Raw genomic sequence first — 19334 nt, 5'->3', positions numbered from 1 at the left:
CTTGTAAAGAAACAAAGCTTTGTGCTATAGACAGATTGTCCCACCTTAAAGTCATAATACACCTATAGGCCATGGAGACAGGATCAGCAGGGACTGGCCCATCAGCTCCTTTCATGGCTTCTTCCAGATAATGTTGGCATCTGGCTTATTTTCTTTCCATAATTGTATAAGACTCAGGTTTTACCTTTTTTATTTTGTGCTGTTTTATTTTATTTGTTGGTGCTGCTGGGGATTGGAGCCTCGCATATACTGTTAGATTCTCCTGCCTCAGCTTCCTGGGTACTGAGATTACAGCACTAACCACTGGGTCTCTCTACTTCAGTAGTTTTAGGTAACCACAATCATACTGTTTCTCTTTATTATGTTTATAAAATTTGTTCTTTGCCAGAACTAAAAAAAGCACACAATGTTGCTTACATTCTAAACATGATGTTTAAATTACTTTCTACTGTTTCCCTTGGCTAAAAAGGCTTTAAATAGCTTTGGTCTCTGTCAATATATCATTTTAACTTAAAATGTCCTTAAGTTTATAAATAGAATCCTGTTAAAGGTCCATCTTAATAATGTAACTAACTCTTCATTAGGTTCTGTTAAAATGGCAAGGAGGGTAGGAAATTGGTGGTCCTGCAGTAGTTTCAGCTTCTGTTGTAGATTCCACAGGCGAGCATTTGTCACAGGACAGACCCAATCAAGGAAGACACAGCAGCAGCAGCTGAGCTTATATCTGAGCAGTGCATTATTCAGCATCCCTCTGTGGTCACTTGGGATTCCCTAAGATCGCTGAAAACAGAAAAGCACTTCCAAACAAGGTGTATTAATTTGATTAATATGGCAATCTGAAAGTAACGTAGTCTTTAGCTATTAAGATTTAAGATCGTAGCTGGTGTGGTATATGCCTTTAATTCTAGCACCCAGGAGACAGAAGCAGGCCAATATCTATGAGTTTGAGGGTTGTCCCCTTCTAGCTAAGAAAACAGTTCCTCGTTGCAGCTTGTGGATGTCTGTACTAGGCGGTGACAGTACAGAAACAGCCCTCACCTCAAAGTAAGCAGAGCTGGTTTATCCTGGAGCCGCATACGAGTGAGCATGGCCCGGGAACACAGATTCAGGTTGGTCCTGGAGCCACATACAAGTGAGCACGGCCCAGGAACACAGATCCAGGTTAGTCCTGGAGCCGCATACGAATGAGCATGGCCCGGGAACACAGATCCAGGTTGGTCCTGGAGCCACATACAAGTGAGCATGGCCCGGGAACACAGATTCAGGTTGGTCCTGGAGCCACATACAAGTGAGCATGGCCCGGGAACACAGATTCAGGTTGGTCCTGGAGCCGCATACGAGTGAGCGTGGCCCAGGAACACAGATCCAGGTTGGTCCTGCTTGGTTCTGATGTGCATTGGTTTCGTGAAGTAACAAGAAGAAGGAAAAGTGTAAATCATACTTTCCAGGTTTGTGGGAGAACATCAGGCAGGCAGGTTTACAGAGTGGGCGAGATACAGGCTAAGATGCTGACAGCAAGCATTCTTGAATTTGGGGCTAGTAGGAGCTAGGAATCTGTCCAAACATTCCCAGGGATTTACCTCATAGCCACAATTTCGAGTATGTACAGAGATGGCCAGTAAGTGGCATGGAAGGGCTGAAGAGAGCCAAGATGACTTGGCTCCAACTTGCAGCCTTCCACCCTGTCCATGTCGTTGAAGATCAGCAAGTCTGCCTTGGTAGTCACGGCTTTTTTTTCTGGAATCATGGCCACAGTCCCCTCTTTGTGCACGTGGCAAGGGTCAAATGTTTTATTAAATATTGAAGGTCTCCCATCACTAGGATGCTCGTTCCTAGCATCTCATCTAGATGAGGCAAAAAAGCAACCTTTAGGAGAAAGGAATGCCCAGGCATGGTGGCAGAGCCTTTAGTCATAGCACCCTGGAGGCAGAAGCAGGAGATCCCTGCGAGTTCAGGGCCAGTGTGGTCTACATAGTGAGTTCAGGACAGCCAGGGCTAGGTAGAGAGACCCTGTCTCAAAAAAAGAAAAAAGAGAAAGAGAAAAGTATGCCAGGTAAAGTCGTTAAGGAAAAAACTCCTGGATCATAGCAAATCTATTAACCTTATTATCTGAGCTGCATTTTTTTTTGGTCCTCTGTATCTGACATAATATTACGTATGTTATATAATAGGAATACTGTGTACTATATTACATGTGATATGTAACAGGAATACTGTAATTATCAGTTGGGCTTCATGAAGTGAAGGTAGCAAGGTGAGGAAAGACCCTAACAAACCAAAAAAAATCCTTTGTATGTGTCATCACACCCCTCAGTTAGACTAATTATATGTTTCCCCTTTGTCTGCAGTCATGGATACTTCATGGAACACTTGAAATAGTTCATTATCTTTTAATTCCAATTTTCCATCCAGTTTGACTCTGTAGCTTACCCCATGTGGAGTGGCTAGCTCTAATTTTAGAAGAGACTGGTGTTTAGTATCTAAGCTGCTATTGTAACTCTTATTTGTGAATAATAGCCTGGTTTGTCCTGTTATCTTAATATTGAACCAGATTCCAATCAGAGGAAGTCACATTACAGAAGACGTCAGATGACAATACAGCCCTTTTAATTTCTTCTTAGCAGAATTGTCCTTCCCTCACATACCAGTATTTCTGATGTGGGCAGGAACAAGAAGGCACACCCGTGAGAGAGGCTTTGTGAGCATAACAGCGTCTTAGTTCTCATTTTACACAGAGGGAGGTGGGCTCCAGGAGGGGTCATTCTGTAGTAGTGTCTCTCTGTTTCCTGTTGGCAGCATGTGGGCTGTGTAGTTAATACTTTTCTAATCCTAGCTAACTGTATGTGAAGTTTCATTTAATCAGGGAACATGGGCTTTTACAGTGCATTGTACTAAATCACAAACTCCAACTGTTGTTTTAACCTCGGCATTAAGAAGGTCAGAAGTAGAGTGGTCATCATGACCTGGCTGGACTCTTCCCTCTGTGTGGTTGCATATAGTGAAGCTGTTTTTGCAGCTCTTCCAGCCTGCATTTTCTTTGTTGTTTGTTTTAGAAAGTCCTGATTTTTTAATAGTGGGTAACTGGGCAAATGGCTGGGATCTACTAATTGAGATTTGTTGACTGTTTTTAATAGGCTGGCCAGAGGAAGTTGGAAATAGTTCTGTAACATGTCATGTACCACTCCAAGTGCATTGCTACAATCTGTATAAACATTAGCTGTTTTGTTTTCTGGTAAATGGCATGCTCTGATTAAGACAATGAGTTTAGCAGTTTGAGCAATGAGCAGCTGAGGCAATGAGTACTCTCAGTATGTCAAGAATGGAAGTAATTAAATATCCTTGTTCATCTCATAAATAAAATAATTTTGCATTTCCAGCAGATGTTTTCAGTATGTGTATCAGTTATTTGAGTAGCCCTGTTTCTCCGTCTAGTTCATCTGATAAGAGGAGCAAGGAGAGGATTGAGAGAGATGCAGTGCACCAGGAGACATCTGGGGATGCGAGCAGAAGAGTGTCATAAGAACCTGAACAATTAAGGGCTGGAAAGGAGGCTCAGCAGTTACAGCATCCACATCAGACTCAAAGCCATCAGTAACTCCAGTCACAGGGATCTGACACACAGTTCTGCCTCCAAGGGCACCAGCATCCATATCGTGCACATACGTACATGCATACACATAAATACACGTGAGCATGCGGAAATACACATAAAATAAATCTAACACATTTTTAGGCAACTCCTGAGTAATGTGACTTCTGCAGAAGTTTTGTGTGATGGGCATCTGCATGGTGCAGGAGAGGGAAAGGGACCTCCTCATCTGCATGGTGCAGGAGAGGGAAAGGAACCTCCTCAGCTGCTGTATGGAGCAGGAGAGGGAAAGGGACCTCCTCATCTGCATGGTGCAGGAGAGGGAAAGGGACCTCCTCAGCTGCATGGTGCAGGAGAGGGAAAGGGACCTCCTCAGCTGCATGGTGCAGGAGAGGGAAAGGGACCTCCTCAGCTGCTGTCCTGGAGCAGCAGTGGCAGAGGACGGCCCTCAGACAGGGCGGTGTGTCCAGCTACCTGGTCTTGTTGCTGCCTAGCTTACTAAGAGGCTGTAGTTTCCCTGTTAGTTTCTCATGAATGAAAATTGAGGTGCTCTAATTCAGGGCTTGGTAGGTGTCAGTTTCTGCCTTTTTCTTCAGGTCTAGCTGTATGGTGTCTGGTTGTTCCTTTTTAAGTTTACACAGAGTTGAACAATTAATAAGTAATTAGTCCTAGGAATCTTCTTAATTGTTTGGGTTTTGTTTTGCTTTGCTTTTGTTTTAGGGGTAAGAAAATTCTTACGATAGCAGAAGTACAGCTCAAGAGGTTTAAGAAATCACTGTGTAACCAGGTGTTCATCTTCCTGTTAGAAAAACTTCGTCTTATATTTGACCCTTTATGACCCTTCTTAGCTAGTCACTGTAACAAAAGCACATCTCTGGGAGTTACTTTGTGGGGGAGAACACGGCCAGGTCGTTGACTGTGTCAGAATAAACTCATGAAAACATTGTAAATCAGATTTAAGAATTTGAGAGCCGGGCGGTGGTGGCGCATGCCTTTAATCCCAGCACTCGGGAGGCAGAGGCAGGTGGATCTCTGTGAGTTCGAGACCAGCCTGGTCTACAAGAGTTAGTTCCAGGACAGGCTCCAAAACCACAGAGAAACCCTGTCTGGAAAAAAAAAAAAAAATTCGAGAAAAGTGTGTGGGGCGTCAAGTGTCACATCACAGTGGCATCACAGTGTGCATATATTGCTGATTCTCCCACATGAAGGCAAACAGATATTGACGGTTTGACTCTCCGGAGTAACTACAAAAGACACTGCAAAGATCTGGCATTGCGAAACAGGCTGCTCTTGGAGGCGGGTTAGATAACAAAGCTAACTGGCTCCACTGGCTGGTGAGCGATGGCTTGACTCATTTATGGCTTGGAGCTCATGCACAAGCCGGGCTTCTATGGAGGGTTTGGTTCCCATTAGGGCTTCTTTCCTCAAAGGGCATCATTTATATTAGATCTGCTTTTACTTATCTTAGCCAGGGTAGCTGATCTTATTCATCCTGTGTCTTTTGAGGATTTTGCCCACAATTCCTATGGTTCTTCTGAATGAAGCCTGTCAGTTTCCTTTCGTAGGGATCTTCTGACTCTTTCATAGGTGGTGTGGAGACATTAGAGGTTTTCTGTATCCTCCCGGTTTATAATCATCTCTCCATTTTGGGAGAAGGAACTAGTCATGCCCTAACAGTGGACAGGGACACAATAACCAACAGAAAAGCTGATCCCCTGTTGTTTCTCCAATTGAGAATTTGCAGGGTTTGTCTTAAGGTAACTATGGAGAGTTTAGAAACTTCTTCCATTTGACCTTAGTTACTGTGAGGGGAAAGTTTTAAACATGTGGGATTGAAAGCAGATGGTAGCTCTGGTACCCAGCACAGCCTTTGCTTCCTCATGGTTAATAATTATCTCTTTTCTCCCAAGGTAATTCCTAACAGAAAAGGAAAAACTCCAGATTCCCCCAGAGCTGCTGTATTCCAGCCTGGTGTTTTCTCTCAGGGTCTCTCAGGGCTGCTGTTCCTTTTGTTCGCTTTCTTACAGGTTTGAGATGTCCAGGCCTTTGACAGTAATTACACATTAGCCTTGTCTCAAGATGGCAAGGGTTAGTAGGTGTCTTTGTCCGGAAGCTGATAATTTGGGCCGTGAATGGATGTGCTGAGGTGACAAGGGCATCTGTGGGAAAGATGGGCTTGACCACGGCCAGATCCTCCAGCCTTTCCGTGGTGCAGAGTTTAACAAGGCATCCCTTTGTTCTGTAAGCCCTCAGGGGAATTTTATCACTGCACATCCCAGTGCCAGACACAAGATATCTCCCTGAGGTCAGAGATGCCGCAGAGGTACTGAAAACAACTCAGGCTGTTGCCATTTCCAAGGGTTTCCCACCATCTCCAAATGGTAAGACCTTATTGCTGAGAGCTGCACTCCCTTCGGATAAAAGCCGTGAAGAAGTCAGCCTCTGCTGACCAGGAAACTCCGAGATAGCTAACTCTTGAGGGGCTCAAAGGCACTGTGCAGGCTCTTAGAGGAGAAAAGACATCGGCCGTCCCATTCAGCAGTGGACCTCATGTGCTACAGTACGACAGCCACCCCTGCAGCATGTGCCCACTGGAACAGTGGATACGGCAGCCACCCCTGCAGCATGTGCCCACTGGAACAGTGGATACCACCCCTGCAGCATGCCCACTGGAACAGTGGCTACCACCCCTGCAGCATGTGCCCACTGGAACAGTGGATATGACAGCCACCCCTGCAGCATGTGCCCACTGGAACAGTGGATACCACCCCTGCAGCATGTGCCCACTGGAACAGTGGATACCACCCCTGCAGCATGTGCCCACTGGAACAGTGGATACGGCAGCCACCCCTGCAGCATGTGCCCACTGGAACAGTGGATACCACCCCTGCAGCATGTGCCCACTGGAACAGTGGATACCACCCCTGCAGCATGTGCCCACTGGAACAGTGGCTACCACCCCTGCAGCATGTGCCCACTGGAACAGTGGATACGACAGCCACCCCTGCAGCATGTGCCCACTGGAACAGTGGATACGACAGCCACCCCTGCAGCATGTGCCCACTGGAACAGTGGATACCACCCCTGCAGCATGTGCCCACTGGAACAGTGGATACGACAGCCACCCCTGCAGCATGTGCCCACTGGAACAGTGGATACGACAGCCACCCCTGCAGCATGTGCCCACTGGAACAGTGGATACGACAGCCACCCCTGCAGCATGCCCACTGGAACAGTGGATACCACCCCTGCAGCATGTGCCCACTGGAACAGTGGATACGACAGCCACCCCTGCAGCATGCCCACTGGAACAGTGGATACGGCAGCCATCTCTGCAGCATGTGCCCACTGGAACAGTGGATACGGCAGCCACCCCTGCAGCATGTGCCCACTGGAACAGTGGATACGACAGCCACCCCTGCAGCATGTGCCCACTGGAACAGTGGATACCACCCCTGCAGCATGCCCACCGGAACAGTGGATACGGCAGCCACCTCTGCAGCATGTGCCCACTGGAACAGTGGATACGGCAGCCACCCCTGCAGCATGTGCCCACTGGAACAGTAGAAGCCTGATGGTTATGGGAGTGACCAACTTCTTTCTGAGTGAATGCTGAACTGCTTCACAGGAGCGATCGCATGCCTAGTACAATAAACCTAGTCAGAAGCCCGTGACTGAGGAGACCTTAGGTCCTTGGAAACCTACTGTTAATTTGTTAAATGGTCTGCTATCAAATGGCTTCTGATTATTTGTGCCTGTATCCTTAGGTTGTGTGGCTGTCAACCACAGTCAGAAGCTGCGTGTGTTTTTAGTGGGTGGTGGTTAATATAGACATCATAAATGGAGGGAGTGCTCAGTGTGGCTGATCATCACAGCCAGAGTGCAGGAAACTTCACTGTGAAGGGCGGGAAATAGTTAAGAGCAGGCAGCCTGGGCTGAGGGCTGTGTTCCCTGACTTCTGGACACGGCATGGCTGTGCTTAGCTGCTCAAGACCTGGAGTCCATCACGCCAGTTCCAGTTCCAGCCTGTCTGTGGGAAGGGCCCCAGACACCCCGAGCAGAGGAGCCGGTCAGTCACTACCCTTCCGGTTCTGTTGTCCATATCCCCATGAGATTAAGCGTGTCTGGTCTGGGGCTCACTATCAAGTGAACCACCATGCTTGAAGATCTGCTTATTCTCTTCTCCAGGACTAAAGTTGGTGTTAGGATTGGCTTTGTTCAGTCTTAGTGTTGGTGACTATGCTTTTGTTGGGAGTGTTGGTTCTCGCTTTCCTTCCCTCCAGTTTTCTCCTGCGACTCGACAGTTTTTTATTATGTTGTCTTTGAAAACTTCAACAGTTTCTCCTCGAGCTCCACCCAGTGACTTATTAGGGATTTGATGCTAGAAAGAAGTAGAAGACTAGGGGTGGGGGTCACAGGTTGGGGAGCTTCAGTAGCTTGAGGCTACTATACTGAACACAAACTAATTACCACTGTAGGAAAGGTGGGGCCAGTCCTTTAAAGAACCTTGTAGGTCTGCCTTAGGAAGCCGAAGGATTTGCCAGGTCCTCTTGGGAATGCCCTAAGAAACCAAGGCCTCACAGAAACAAGAAAGCACCAATATAAACATACATACCTTGAGGCACCTGCTTGAGGTTTTGGGAAACCGGTGATGTGCACAGAACAGACCTGCAGCTGTCCCACAGGGAGGGGGACACAGGTAGGGGCTCTGCCTGGGCCAGTGTCCACCAATTGCTCAATTACTCCCAGGCCATTTCAGCTGCTGCATCAACATTACATCTTCCTGTCCTCTGACACCCCTTGGCCTCTGCCCACCTATCACAGCTGGAGGAAGGCTGTGTTTTCTTGGCTCTTTCTTTCTCTGTCTTCTGGGCTTATAGGGCACAGTTAGCAGAAGTGGGAGTGCAGGTACTGCTCCACCCTGTCCGGCAGCATTGTCCTCAGACAGAACCAGATCTCTGACCACATGGTAGAAAGGATTTCAGGATGAGCGGGTATGGACAGAGTTGGGAAAAAAGACAAGAGCACGGATGCGGGCTTCCTGAAGAGTCTTGCTCCACTGCCTTTATAAAAGCGGCATCTGTTCTTGGGAGGCTTAGCTGCTGTCTTCATGGTCTTCATGGAGGAACCCACAAGATCACAGGATGGCTCCTGTGAGTCACAGAGATGCAGGAAATGGGGTTAGTCTTTTCTGAGGTTCCAGAAAATACCCCCTACAGATGTGAGGTCTTACCAAAAGAGGGCATAGGCTTGGGCCTTACTTTGTTGCTGTTTTAGCATTCTTAGTTGGGGACACTGCATAAAGAAACAGTTTCTGTGTCATCGCCCTTGGGGCACGTGTGCTGGGGGTTAGCTCCCTGCCGGAGAGGCTTCGCTGCACTCCTGAGAGGGGCTCCTTTCCTGTTTCTCTGCTCTGCCTCAGAAGCATCTGCTGCCGTTTTTATTTTTATCTTATAGTTCTTCCGAGGTTTTTAGTTTTAAGAGTCTGTAATCTTATATACCCAGAAGCACCCCATTTCCTTAGACTTAAATGTCCTTTGGTTGGATATAAAATTTTAGGTTTAAAATAACTGTCTCAAGGTATATTCTTAACCGATTAGTGCTTTATTTGTAGTTTTAGTGTGTGTTACAATTCAAGCAAATTCCATTGCTCAGTGACTATAGTAATGTGACTGTCACTTTACTTCTCTGTAGGTCCAGGCCTCAGGGCTCGCTGATGGCGGGTGGTTATTGGGTTCTCACCGTCTGTAATAGGAACACACAGCTGCCTTTTCTTCGTCCTGTTCCTCACTGTGCACTCCAGCGGAGACAGTTACTGCTGGGTCTTACCATGTCCTGGTAGCTCAAGAGGGCCTTGAATCTTAGAAGGAAACTCACGAGGGGACCTGGAAGGAGTGAAATAAAACATGCGGTTCCAGAAGATTCTCTTGAGCCTGTTGTACGACTTTGTAAGCAAGGGCAGAGTGGAGCCACTGCACAGCAGCTGATTTTGTATAGTCAGCAAGGTGGGCTTTGAGCAGTTCCAGGCTGTTAGGGTTAACTGGGAGCTAGACGCCCTGCCCAAGGGGTGACTGCTGGGGTGGCTCCTGAGCAATGCTGACTTTAGGCCGGTGGCAATCCTTTCACCTACCCTGTCACAGTGCTTTTTAGGCTTTGTCACCAGCACTGCTGGTGGGGAGGGGGAGAGGAGCACTTGGGACCTGACATCTTTATCACCTGCTTTGTCACCAGGGTGCAGTAGTTAAGGTGGAGTCACTGCTTTTTCCAGGAGGCTGCTGTTTGTTCGTTTACTTATTTATTTACTGTTTTGAGAGAGGGTCTCATTCTGTAGACCAGGCTGGCCTGGAACTTGCAGTGTTCATGCTTATGCTTTCTAGTGCTGGGCCTGAAGGTGTGTGCCATCACACCCACTCTGTTTGCAATCTTAGATGGCGTTAGCTTAATGTGACAGTTGATAGCCACAATTCTGTCAGAAGGACCGTGAGGCCACATGGTGTGAGTGTGTGGGCTCAGGACACGGCTTAGCATATTTATTTTGGAACACCGTGCTGGCTAGTCTTAGTCAACTTGACACAGCTAGAGCCATTGAAGAGGAGGGAGAATTGAGAAAATGCCTCCATGAGATCGGGCTATAGGCAAGCTTGTAGGGCATTTTCTTAGTTAGTGATTGATGGGGAGGAGCCACCCACTGTGAGTGGCGCCATCCCTGGGCTGGTGGTCCTGGATTCTTTAAGAAAGTAGACTGAGAAAGCCAGTAAGCAGCACCCCTCTGCCTCAGCCCCTGCCCCCAGGTTCCTGCCCTCACTACTCTTAATAATGAACTGTGAGTGAAATTAACTTCTTTCCTTCCCAAGTTTATTTTGGTCAGGTGTTTATCACAGCAGTGGTAAGCCTAAGACAATCACTGATATTCTGACTAAAATAATAGAATTTTGAAGAAAGTAAACAAATTGAATATAAGTCGTTTGCTTTCTTGGAGTTTTCTGAGGTCTGTGCTATAGGCAGGTGACAGATCTCACCACCCTGTCATTCCCGCTTAGCCTGCTGCCCTTGCTGCCTCTCAGTGGGAATTACGCCATGCTTTGTAATGTTTTAGCTATGCCGTGCTCAGTTGGAGTGTGACACTTGGCTGTTCATTCTTCATAACAGCCTGTGCTTTTTAGTTAGAAACTCCGCTGGAGTTTAAGCAGACTATTGAAGTGGGAGTTCAGTCTTGGTCTGCTGGAAATCCATCTGAGTGGGTGGAAGCTGCCTGTAACCTACACAGCTGCTTAGATGACCTGGTAACAGTTTCCTTTTGGGATCTTACAGGAGCCCAGGCTTGTGTGCTTGTGTTTTCGACCACAGACAGGGAATCTTTTGAGGCAATTTCCAGCTGGAGAGAAAAAGTAGTAGCGGAAGTTGGAGATTTACCAACTGTGCTTGTCCAAAACAAGATTGATCTGCTGGACGACTCTTGTATCAAAAAGTAAGACGACTTATAATTCTTGCCCCTCCCACTGCTCTTCCTGTTTCCTGTGCGTGTCCCCAGCCCTCTTGCTTAAATCTGTTAAAAACGTTTCTCATACTGACTTGTCCTGAAATTCTTTCTGTGGTGGAAGTAAAAACCTGTGGCCTCACCTGAAAAGAACTCCACAGGTTGCCACAGGTGCCAATAGGTGGACTCGTGCGGCAGCTTCGTACGTGGTACACACCTAGATTCTAGCATTGTGGAGGCTGAGGCAGGTGCAGCCTGCACAGGAAGGCCCCGTCAACATAAAACTAAAACTAAAAAGTGAGCAAGGAAGAGAGAAGAGCATCTCTAGATCTCCAGGTGTCTAGTGTTTATGGTAGATAGATGTTCTGTGCCGATGGCGCTAGAGAAGATAAGTTCCCTCAGATGTAGACAATGTTATTTGAACCAGGGTCTCTCCATAAACATGGAAGCCACTTCTGGCCTTTTTGAAAAAAACAAAATAAAACAAAGACTAGTAGTTAGCAAGCACCAGTGATTCTCCGGTCTTTATTCCCAGCAGTTGTAGGATTTCAGGTGGATATGAGCCCGTACCCAGCTGTTTCTGGTCCTCATGGTTGTGTCCCAAGTCATCTCTTAGCCGTGGAGCCATCCCTTCATCCCCTCAAATATTTTAGTTAGTTATCCAGGTAATTTTATCTACACATACCCATTCTTCATTATTAATAATATTTGATAGCTTTTAAACACTTTTGCTTTATTTTTACTTTTTCTCTCTCCTTCTCTTCTTGCTTTGCTTTTGGAGAGTGTTTGTCACTCTGTGGCCTAGGCTGGTGTAAGGTCGTTCCCTATGCAGGTGGGCCCAGCCTGTGTATGCTGGGCTGTCTTGGGTCCTGCACACCTGGTGGAGGGCCACTCTGAGGCGGCTCTCTCACTTGGGGGCAGCCATTTCCTGGAGGGCACTCAAAAGTGTTGACAGGACATAGGCCAACCGTGGTTACAGGGTGGGGAGAGCCACACAGGGAAGGCATGGCAGGAGTCTGGGGCCACAGGGAGTCGTTGTGGAGCAGGGTGGCTACAATCCCGACAAATCTACAAACAAAAGAGCCCTCATGAGACTAAAATTCACTCTTACTGATGTGACCATTAATGTGCTCTCTTTAGCTTTTGGCAATGAGAGTAAAACAGGCAACTTAGAGTGTAATAAATTCAAGTAGTGTTAAAGATAAATAATCTTTTTAAATGGTCTCATTTAAATAAAAATGGCCTCTAGTTCTTGTAACTGAGGATGGCTTTGAACTCTTGACTGGTCTGTCTATCTATGAAATGTGTAATTCACAGCCTGTGACATTATGCCAGCACTCTACCAATTGAGCTATGTCTCCGGCCCCCAGATTGAGATGTTCTCTGAAGAAAAGTAAAGAATAATTGCTTTGTGACTTTGTAGAAATGCATTTTGTTGAGTTAAGGGAAATGGTTGGTGTTTGTCCCACATGGCAGTAGAGATGGCAGTCCTGCTCAAGCTCAAGCATTGAGACTCAGTGCTCCGTGCATTGTAGTTAGGGGGTTGCCGGGCCAGGCTTCTTCAGAAGGGAGCCTGCACCCCTCCACCCCTCCCCGCCTCCACGCTCCAGTGTTACTCATTAGATACACTGAAAGCTTCAGAAGACCCTCTCAGCGGACACCTTCACTGGTTGGTTGGTTTGTTTGTTTCCATTGATGTGCAGTGAGGAAGCCGAGGCCCTGGCCAAAAGGCTGAAGCTGAGGTTCTACAGGACGTCTGTGAAGGAAGACCTCAATGTGAACGAAGGTGAAGTGCATCCTTAACAGCATATTGCAGCAAGAAGTTTGTGGGGGTTTTAAATGCTGTTTCTGTCATGCTTAGAAGTTGGATTTCAAAGCAATTTAAGAAGAAAATTTTCTTCTTGTTGCATTGTTAATTTTGAAGGTATTCTGTTCCAGGGTCTGTGATTATTCCCTAATATTTGTGATTACTTGTTACTTACCCTTCTAGAAATGCTTGAGGTTTTTAGTAGTCTACTTCTTGCCTGTTTTTGTTTTCTTTCTCCTAAAATCTATGCCGTTGGGCCAGCAAGATGCCCAGCAGATGAAGGTGCTCACTGTCAGCTCTAAGAGTGTGTTCAGTCCCTGGAACCCACAGAGCGGGAGGAGAGGGAGATCCAGCTCCCACAAGCTGTCTTCCAGCCCCACACACTTGTGCCACGCACATAGAGTAAATAGCTGACAAACATTCTAAAGAAAAGCTAAGTGGAAGTGTGAATATATACATTTATGTAGTTCTTCCGCATGTCTCTTAGAAGTTACTGAATTATTTTATTATTCCACCATAGTAGAGACTCCCATCAGACAGCAAAATTTCTTTAATATTTTCTAGTTTAATAAAATAAGGTCAGCTGGGCAGTGCTGGTGCACACCTTTAATCTCAGCACTCAGGAGACACAGAGGCAGGCAGATCTCTGAGTTCAAGGCTAGCTTGGTCTTCAAAGTGAGTTCTAGGACAGCCAAGCATACAGAGAAATCCTGTCTCATAAAGCCAAACAAAAGAAAGTAAGATTAAAGAAAATTTTGAGATTTTTCTCATTCTGGATTTTTCATTTTAGATTGCAGCTGGATTGTGGTTTGTGTCTTTATTCTGCATAGTTTTCTTCAGCCGAAAAAAGTGGATATTTCTTTGAGGACTGAACTCATTTAAGCGGGGTATGGTTGGTGCCTGTTGTCCTAGCACTGAGAAAGTCAAAGCAGGAATCCGGGCCAGCCTGAGCCTTGTTTCAAAACAAAAGCAGAAAGGAATGAGTCCAGGTATTAGTTGGACCATTCATCTTGATCCAAGGTTTTCAAATGCACACACTTGTATACCCTTGCACACGCTTCCAGCTCTTCACTGGACACACTCTGCATACTGCTCAAATAATTCTTAAAAGTTGAATTTTGAGCTAAATTGTATGCTTCTAATGTAATTTTAAATTTATGTAGTAAGCATAAATATTGCAATATGAAGATTGGTTTACTTGCATAGTCATACTGTATATCTGTGTTTATTCTAGTTTTTAAATATTTGGCTGAGAAACATCTACAAAAACTCAAACAGCAAGTAATTGAAGAGCCAGAGCAGACACACTCAAGTAGTAACAAAATCGGTAAGTGCTTGGGAATTTCAGCACTTCCTCCGTTTGTTGTGTTGTGTTTACCTTTTCTATGTGTAATGTGCTCATTTCTTTGAAAAAGTCTGAGTTGAAACTATTCAGATGAAATTGTTCTATTTCATCTATTCACTGCCTTGTTAAGAGTTTTCCCACTGCTGAGTTTCACACAGCAGACAACAGACACGTGAGTACTTCTGAGAAGACCTTGCTTACACGGACAGGCTCCACAGCTTCTCTTCTGAGTCTGTCACGCTCTCCTGCCTTCCCCCCCCCCCATCCTGCTGCTTGTTACTGATCTTTTCTGCTGGATGTTAGACACTAGCAAAAGCGTGGCCATTCCTGAAGACTGTTGTTCACGTCTTTTCATTGTAACTGACCTTGGATCTCTGCCTGCACAGAGATGAGAGCCGTGCTTGGTACTCCAGGCTTCTGTGTCCTCTGTTGAGCACCTTGTATCCTCTTGTATCCTCCCTCCTTCCATGCACATCAATCCTCATGGAGACCTTTACTGGCTTCTGGCTTCTTTTCCCTTACTTAGAATTGGTTCTTCCTGTGTTTGTGTTGGGGGGCGGGGCTTGTTCTCTTGCCCCACCGTTCTGTAAGCATCCAATTTCTTGACTCCCAAAGAGTTCTTTCCTGAGCATGCCCAGTGCTCTCTTTTTCCTATTCTATGAGAAATGATCCCTCCCATCTAATGTCAGGATGCATTCATTCTTCAGGGACTGTGTAGGAAGCTCGCACTGACCTAGGCCTTTCCTCCCGCAGAATGAAATCTAAGGCTGGACGTGTAGGCTTGTTCCACCCTTTGGCAGAGTCCGTGCTTGAGAACCGTGCAGTTGACGTACAGAAATTATTCCCATATCTTAAATAAGTTTAAGGATAAGCCAAGGCTTTGTGTTGGGCTATATGCACTGCTGTCTTAGCCTCAGTGGCTTGCTGAACACACTTTCACCTTTTTACACAGTTCTTCCTGCCTTAGGAAGTGGTGCAGTTGGCCCTTCCTTTGAACCATACGTGGGTCTGTGTGGACTCACTGGCGTTGAACAGTTTGTCTTGCTTGGGCCTGGTGAAAGAAGAACCAGCCTAAGCTACATAAAGGGTCCTCATCTCCAGAAACCAAAACCCAAACGATATGTTGTCCTGCAGCTTTACTGTGTGTTGTATATCGCCTATTAGATTGCAGCTTCTCGTGGGCAGGAACTACCTGGTCTTGGGTTCTGTCTCCTTGTGGTATCCATGCCCAGAGTTTCGTGTGAATTGATGCTCAGCAGTTCATAAGTTCGAGGTTCCCTTTGGTGCAGAGCACATTTCAAATCGGAGATATGATAGCTTTCTCTGTCGTTCACTTGTCGCTTTGCCTGTAGGCCAATCCCTTATGGTATTTTAGCCTCAGGATGCAGAGGGGATGGAGATGGGCAGCCCAGGGCAGCACAGACCTAACAAAGCTGGGCTGCTTGCTTAGCATGTTTCTGTTCTAGTGTAACAAAAATGCAAACAACTGCAGGCACTTGATTATGTGTCGGACTTTACTAATAAATAATATGTCTATGACAGGTGACTTTGAGGTGTATCAGTTACTCTGTTTTTCCGTAATTTATACAGGTGTCTTCAACACGTCCGTTGGAAGCCACTTGGGTCAGAATTCAAGTACCCTTAACGGTGGAGACATCATCAATCTTAGACCTAACAAACAAAGGACCAAGAAAACCAGAAATCCTTTTAGCAGCTGTAGTATACCCTAAACTGCTTCAGGGAGAAGAGCAGAATTGCATTTGCAGTTCACTGAGGAACGCACCCGGTGGCGTCACGGGGTTAGAGCCTTAGCGGTCGGACCTTGCACCTCGCTCTGAAAGCTGACATTGTAATGTTGCCCTGCAGCGCTTCTCAGAATGTAGATCGAGACCTCTACTGGAAAGTTACCGCCTTGTGGACTCATTCTAGTTTTTGACATTAGACGAAGCTTCTCCTGTTTTTGAAGGGACACCTAGGACATGTCAAAACGGGTTTTGCTGAATTTTAAAATGCTGAAAACAAAGTTGAAAACGACTAAATCTAAATCTATTGGTAACAGTTTCCCTCGCTGCCCAAGGGGAGGCCAGCAAGCATTGCTTCCTTGGAACTGGTCGTCTAGTTTCTCTGAACTGTCCATTCTGAATGCGTAAAGAAAGTACTGAAGGGAAAACTCAGATGCCTGTCCGCCTGCACTCGTTTGTATTGTCAGTGGAATATCTGTTAGGGGTTGTGGATGTGCATGCAGATGCCTGGCTCCAGCAAACGAGGTCTGTGCTCTGGGAAAGGCTGTGATCCTAAGCAGTTCACGCACACAACCAGTTATACATTGTGTCTCTTTCTGGTCTCCCACGAGAACTTCAAGACATATTTTACAAAACACACTTGGACTTAAATGTGCCGTGTGCCAAAACAGCCCCCTAATTTTTACAGTGCTTTATAGAATTTTTATTTGTGGCATCTTTTAAAGGCGGTGAAGGGAGTGTAAACATCTGAATGCCAGGGCCTCTCCTGAGTGAGAGTTCCGCAGAGTCCTCTCTGTGGCCACTGTAAGATGGTGAGCTCGTGCTGAGAGAGAGTCAGCCACATCCCCAGGTCCACAGCAGCCCCCCAGAAGATCCTGGGAAGTGTGCACATTAGCTTTTTGGCTGCTGACTGAGACCCCCCAACTCTGAACTTTGAAGATGAAGGGAACCATTTTTTCAGAATGTACAAAGGTAGTCTTTGGTCCTGAGCCAGGTTATGGATTTTTCGAAGCCTTGCAACTCTAAATCATCCTTCTGTTTACAAACCTTGTATAGCATTTTAAGATTATCGCTTAAAAGTTTCTGTGGCCTTTGGTTTCCATGGCACCTTATTGAGAGATGTTGGCACGGGAGTGTCTGCAAAGAAACGACCCAGTGTGTCGATGATGACACGCCTGCCAAAGAGATAATCTCATGAGTTCTTTTAAAAACTGATTATTCTTTATCAGTGGTTTTGTTTATAAAGCATTAGTAGCTCCTTTCCACACCCTGGTTCTCACAGGACTTAAAGTATATAAAAGCGATTTTTCTTGAAAAATGTGCTATGATGTCATTTTCTATTATTTTTACAAAAATATGTCCAGAATATATAAATATTTGATGCATTTCCCTTGTTTTTTTTCTCCTCTCCCCGTTTTTAAGTTTACCCCCATTATACCACCCTCCTCCCGCCTGGACCAATGTTGAGAGCATAGTAGAGCATCCTTGTTCTGTGGTCGAGACCGAAACTGGCCTTTCCCATTAAACCATCTGCCATCATCCGTCCGCCAGTGGTGAAGATGTTTATTTTGTGTTTCAGTTGTTAGCACTCCCGTTGCTGGCAGTGGGAGAAGAATGGTGGGACCCTGGTTCCTAACCAGGGTACCTAGGTCCCCGCTGAGAGTTGTGTTTTTTCTCTCTTCAAATACAGTCTTCGGTTTTTGCACAGAGTGTATTTGGTGACAAATAACCTTGTTATTTTTAATTGGCAGGGTTGAATTGGGAGGATTCATGAGAGAGCGCTGTAAGCTCTGCTCCTAGGCACGAATGTGGGCTGAGAGGTGTGCAGTACTCCTCATGACATAGACCCAGACTGGTGGTGGCTGCTGTTTCCTCATATTTGTAACAGAATTTTATGTGCTTCATCTTTTTTTAATGGAAGTCTTTGTAACACATTTGAATTTTTACTTTGCATTGCTGTATTTTTATAGACGGTCTAAAATCAGTCACAAGTAATATTAATTTATCCATGTATTCAATTCTGAAGCCTTCAGAATTCACATTGTCCCCTTGTGTGACTGTGACTTCTAAGAGCTTTATACGAAATTCCGGTGAAGCCCTTCGGTGACAACAAAAAGAACCCTGCCCATTTGTGCCCCGGTTTACGTTTTTTGCATCGTCACCAGTGTTTAGTGTCGGGCACATAGCTGTGGAATAATCGCCATATCTAAGAGTTCCTCAGGTTCTTTCTTCCAGTCTCTGCCTATGAATTAAATAGTACATAAAGCAGTCCCTATATGGCAGTACAAAAAACACAGGTTGAACTCTTCCTTTTTATCCGCTCAAAGTGGCAGCACGTTCTCAAACGCGAGCTACCACTACCACAGTGAGGAGACGCGGCCCTTCCCTGCAGAGTGAAGTTAGGTGTGGCCTGTGAGGCGGTGCTGATAACGCAGGATGAGGGGCGGCCTATGTCTTAGACCCTGACGTGTGCTCTTGGACTCTGAGTGTTGTTAACCTTTGGAGTGAGGCTGGACACCTCGATAGAGCATCTCTAGCCGAGTGGCTGCAGAAGCCGACAGGGTGAGCGCTCCCTCCGCCGCAGCCATGCAGTGACTGGGTGGCTTTGTTCACCTTAGCAGTTACATGAACATCTCGTTACTCTTAAGGGTTTCACATATGAAACTTGAGAAAGCTAGTGTACAAATGGAGTTATCTGCATACAGGTAAATAAACCACAGTGGGGTCTGAACTGCCCCGGCGCCAGGCTCCAGACGACGGCTGCCGCTGCTCCTCTCCTGCTGTCTCTCAGAATACTAAAGTAGGAGGTTCATAAGTGGTATTTTCAAAATAAAATCTTTGGATCAGAGGAAAAACTTAATCCCTTCTATATTTTTGTTACTAATAAATAATGCTTTTGTAAATCTGACTGGGAAAACTACTTGTATGCATTCATATTGAGTGGTACTTACGCCTTTGGGATCAATTTAAAAATGTACTACTTGATTACAGTTTCAACAAAGATGAATTCCAATAACCAAAACAATAAAACATTTCGAAGCTAGAAATTGGTGTGGTATGTGTGATGTGGACCACCAGTGTGGGGTGGATCACAAAGGACCTGGGTGCCGTGGCAGTGCAGGGCCACCCTTGGCCACACAAGGGAGTTCACCCCAGCAAGAGCTTTATGACACCATTCATAATAAATAAAAGGAGTAAATAGCCAAATAACTCACACGTATTTCTCACTTAGCTACTTTGTGCACTAATATCCTCATCCTCCGGGAGTTCTGGGATTAAAGAAGTGCACACTACCTTCCGGCTACTACCAGTCTTTTAAAGGTATTTTCAGGTTTTGAGGCATTTGGCCCCCAACACCTTTACCCCATCTTCGG

General features: G+C 45.9%; 1 protein-coding gene across 3 annotated transcripts in view; it reads left to right on the top strand.

The window, feature by feature from the left end:
* Rab23 (RAB23, member RAS oncogene family) overlaps window positions 1–19007 on the top strand; it is a 28353-nt gene extending 9346 nt beyond the window's left edge. For all 3 annotated transcript variants that reach the window (XM_075980513.1, XM_075980516.1, XM_075980514.1), the window contains exons 5-8: window positions 10901–11057; window positions 12770–12852; window positions 14108–14200; window positions 15809–19007. In XM_075980513.1, the coding sequence (XP_075836628.1) occupies window positions 10901–11057; window positions 12770–12852; window positions 14108–14200; window positions 15809–15948 (473 nt within the window). In that variant the 3' untranslated portion in view covers window positions 15949–19007. The remainder of the gene's footprint in view (window positions 1–10900; window positions 11058–12769; window positions 12853–14107; window positions 14201–15808) is intronic.
* The last annotated feature ends 327 nt before the right edge of the window (window positions 19008–19334 follow it).

Source organism: Microtus pennsylvanicus, chromosome 7, assembly GCF_037038515.1.
Source record: "Microtus pennsylvanicus isolate mMicPen1 chromosome 7, mMicPen1.hap1, whole genome shotgun sequence".
Taxonomy (NCBI): domain Eukaryota; kingdom Metazoa; phylum Chordata; class Mammalia; order Rodentia; family Cricetidae; genus Microtus; species Microtus pennsylvanicus.
This window is presented reverse-complemented; position numbering and strand designations above follow the sequence as displayed.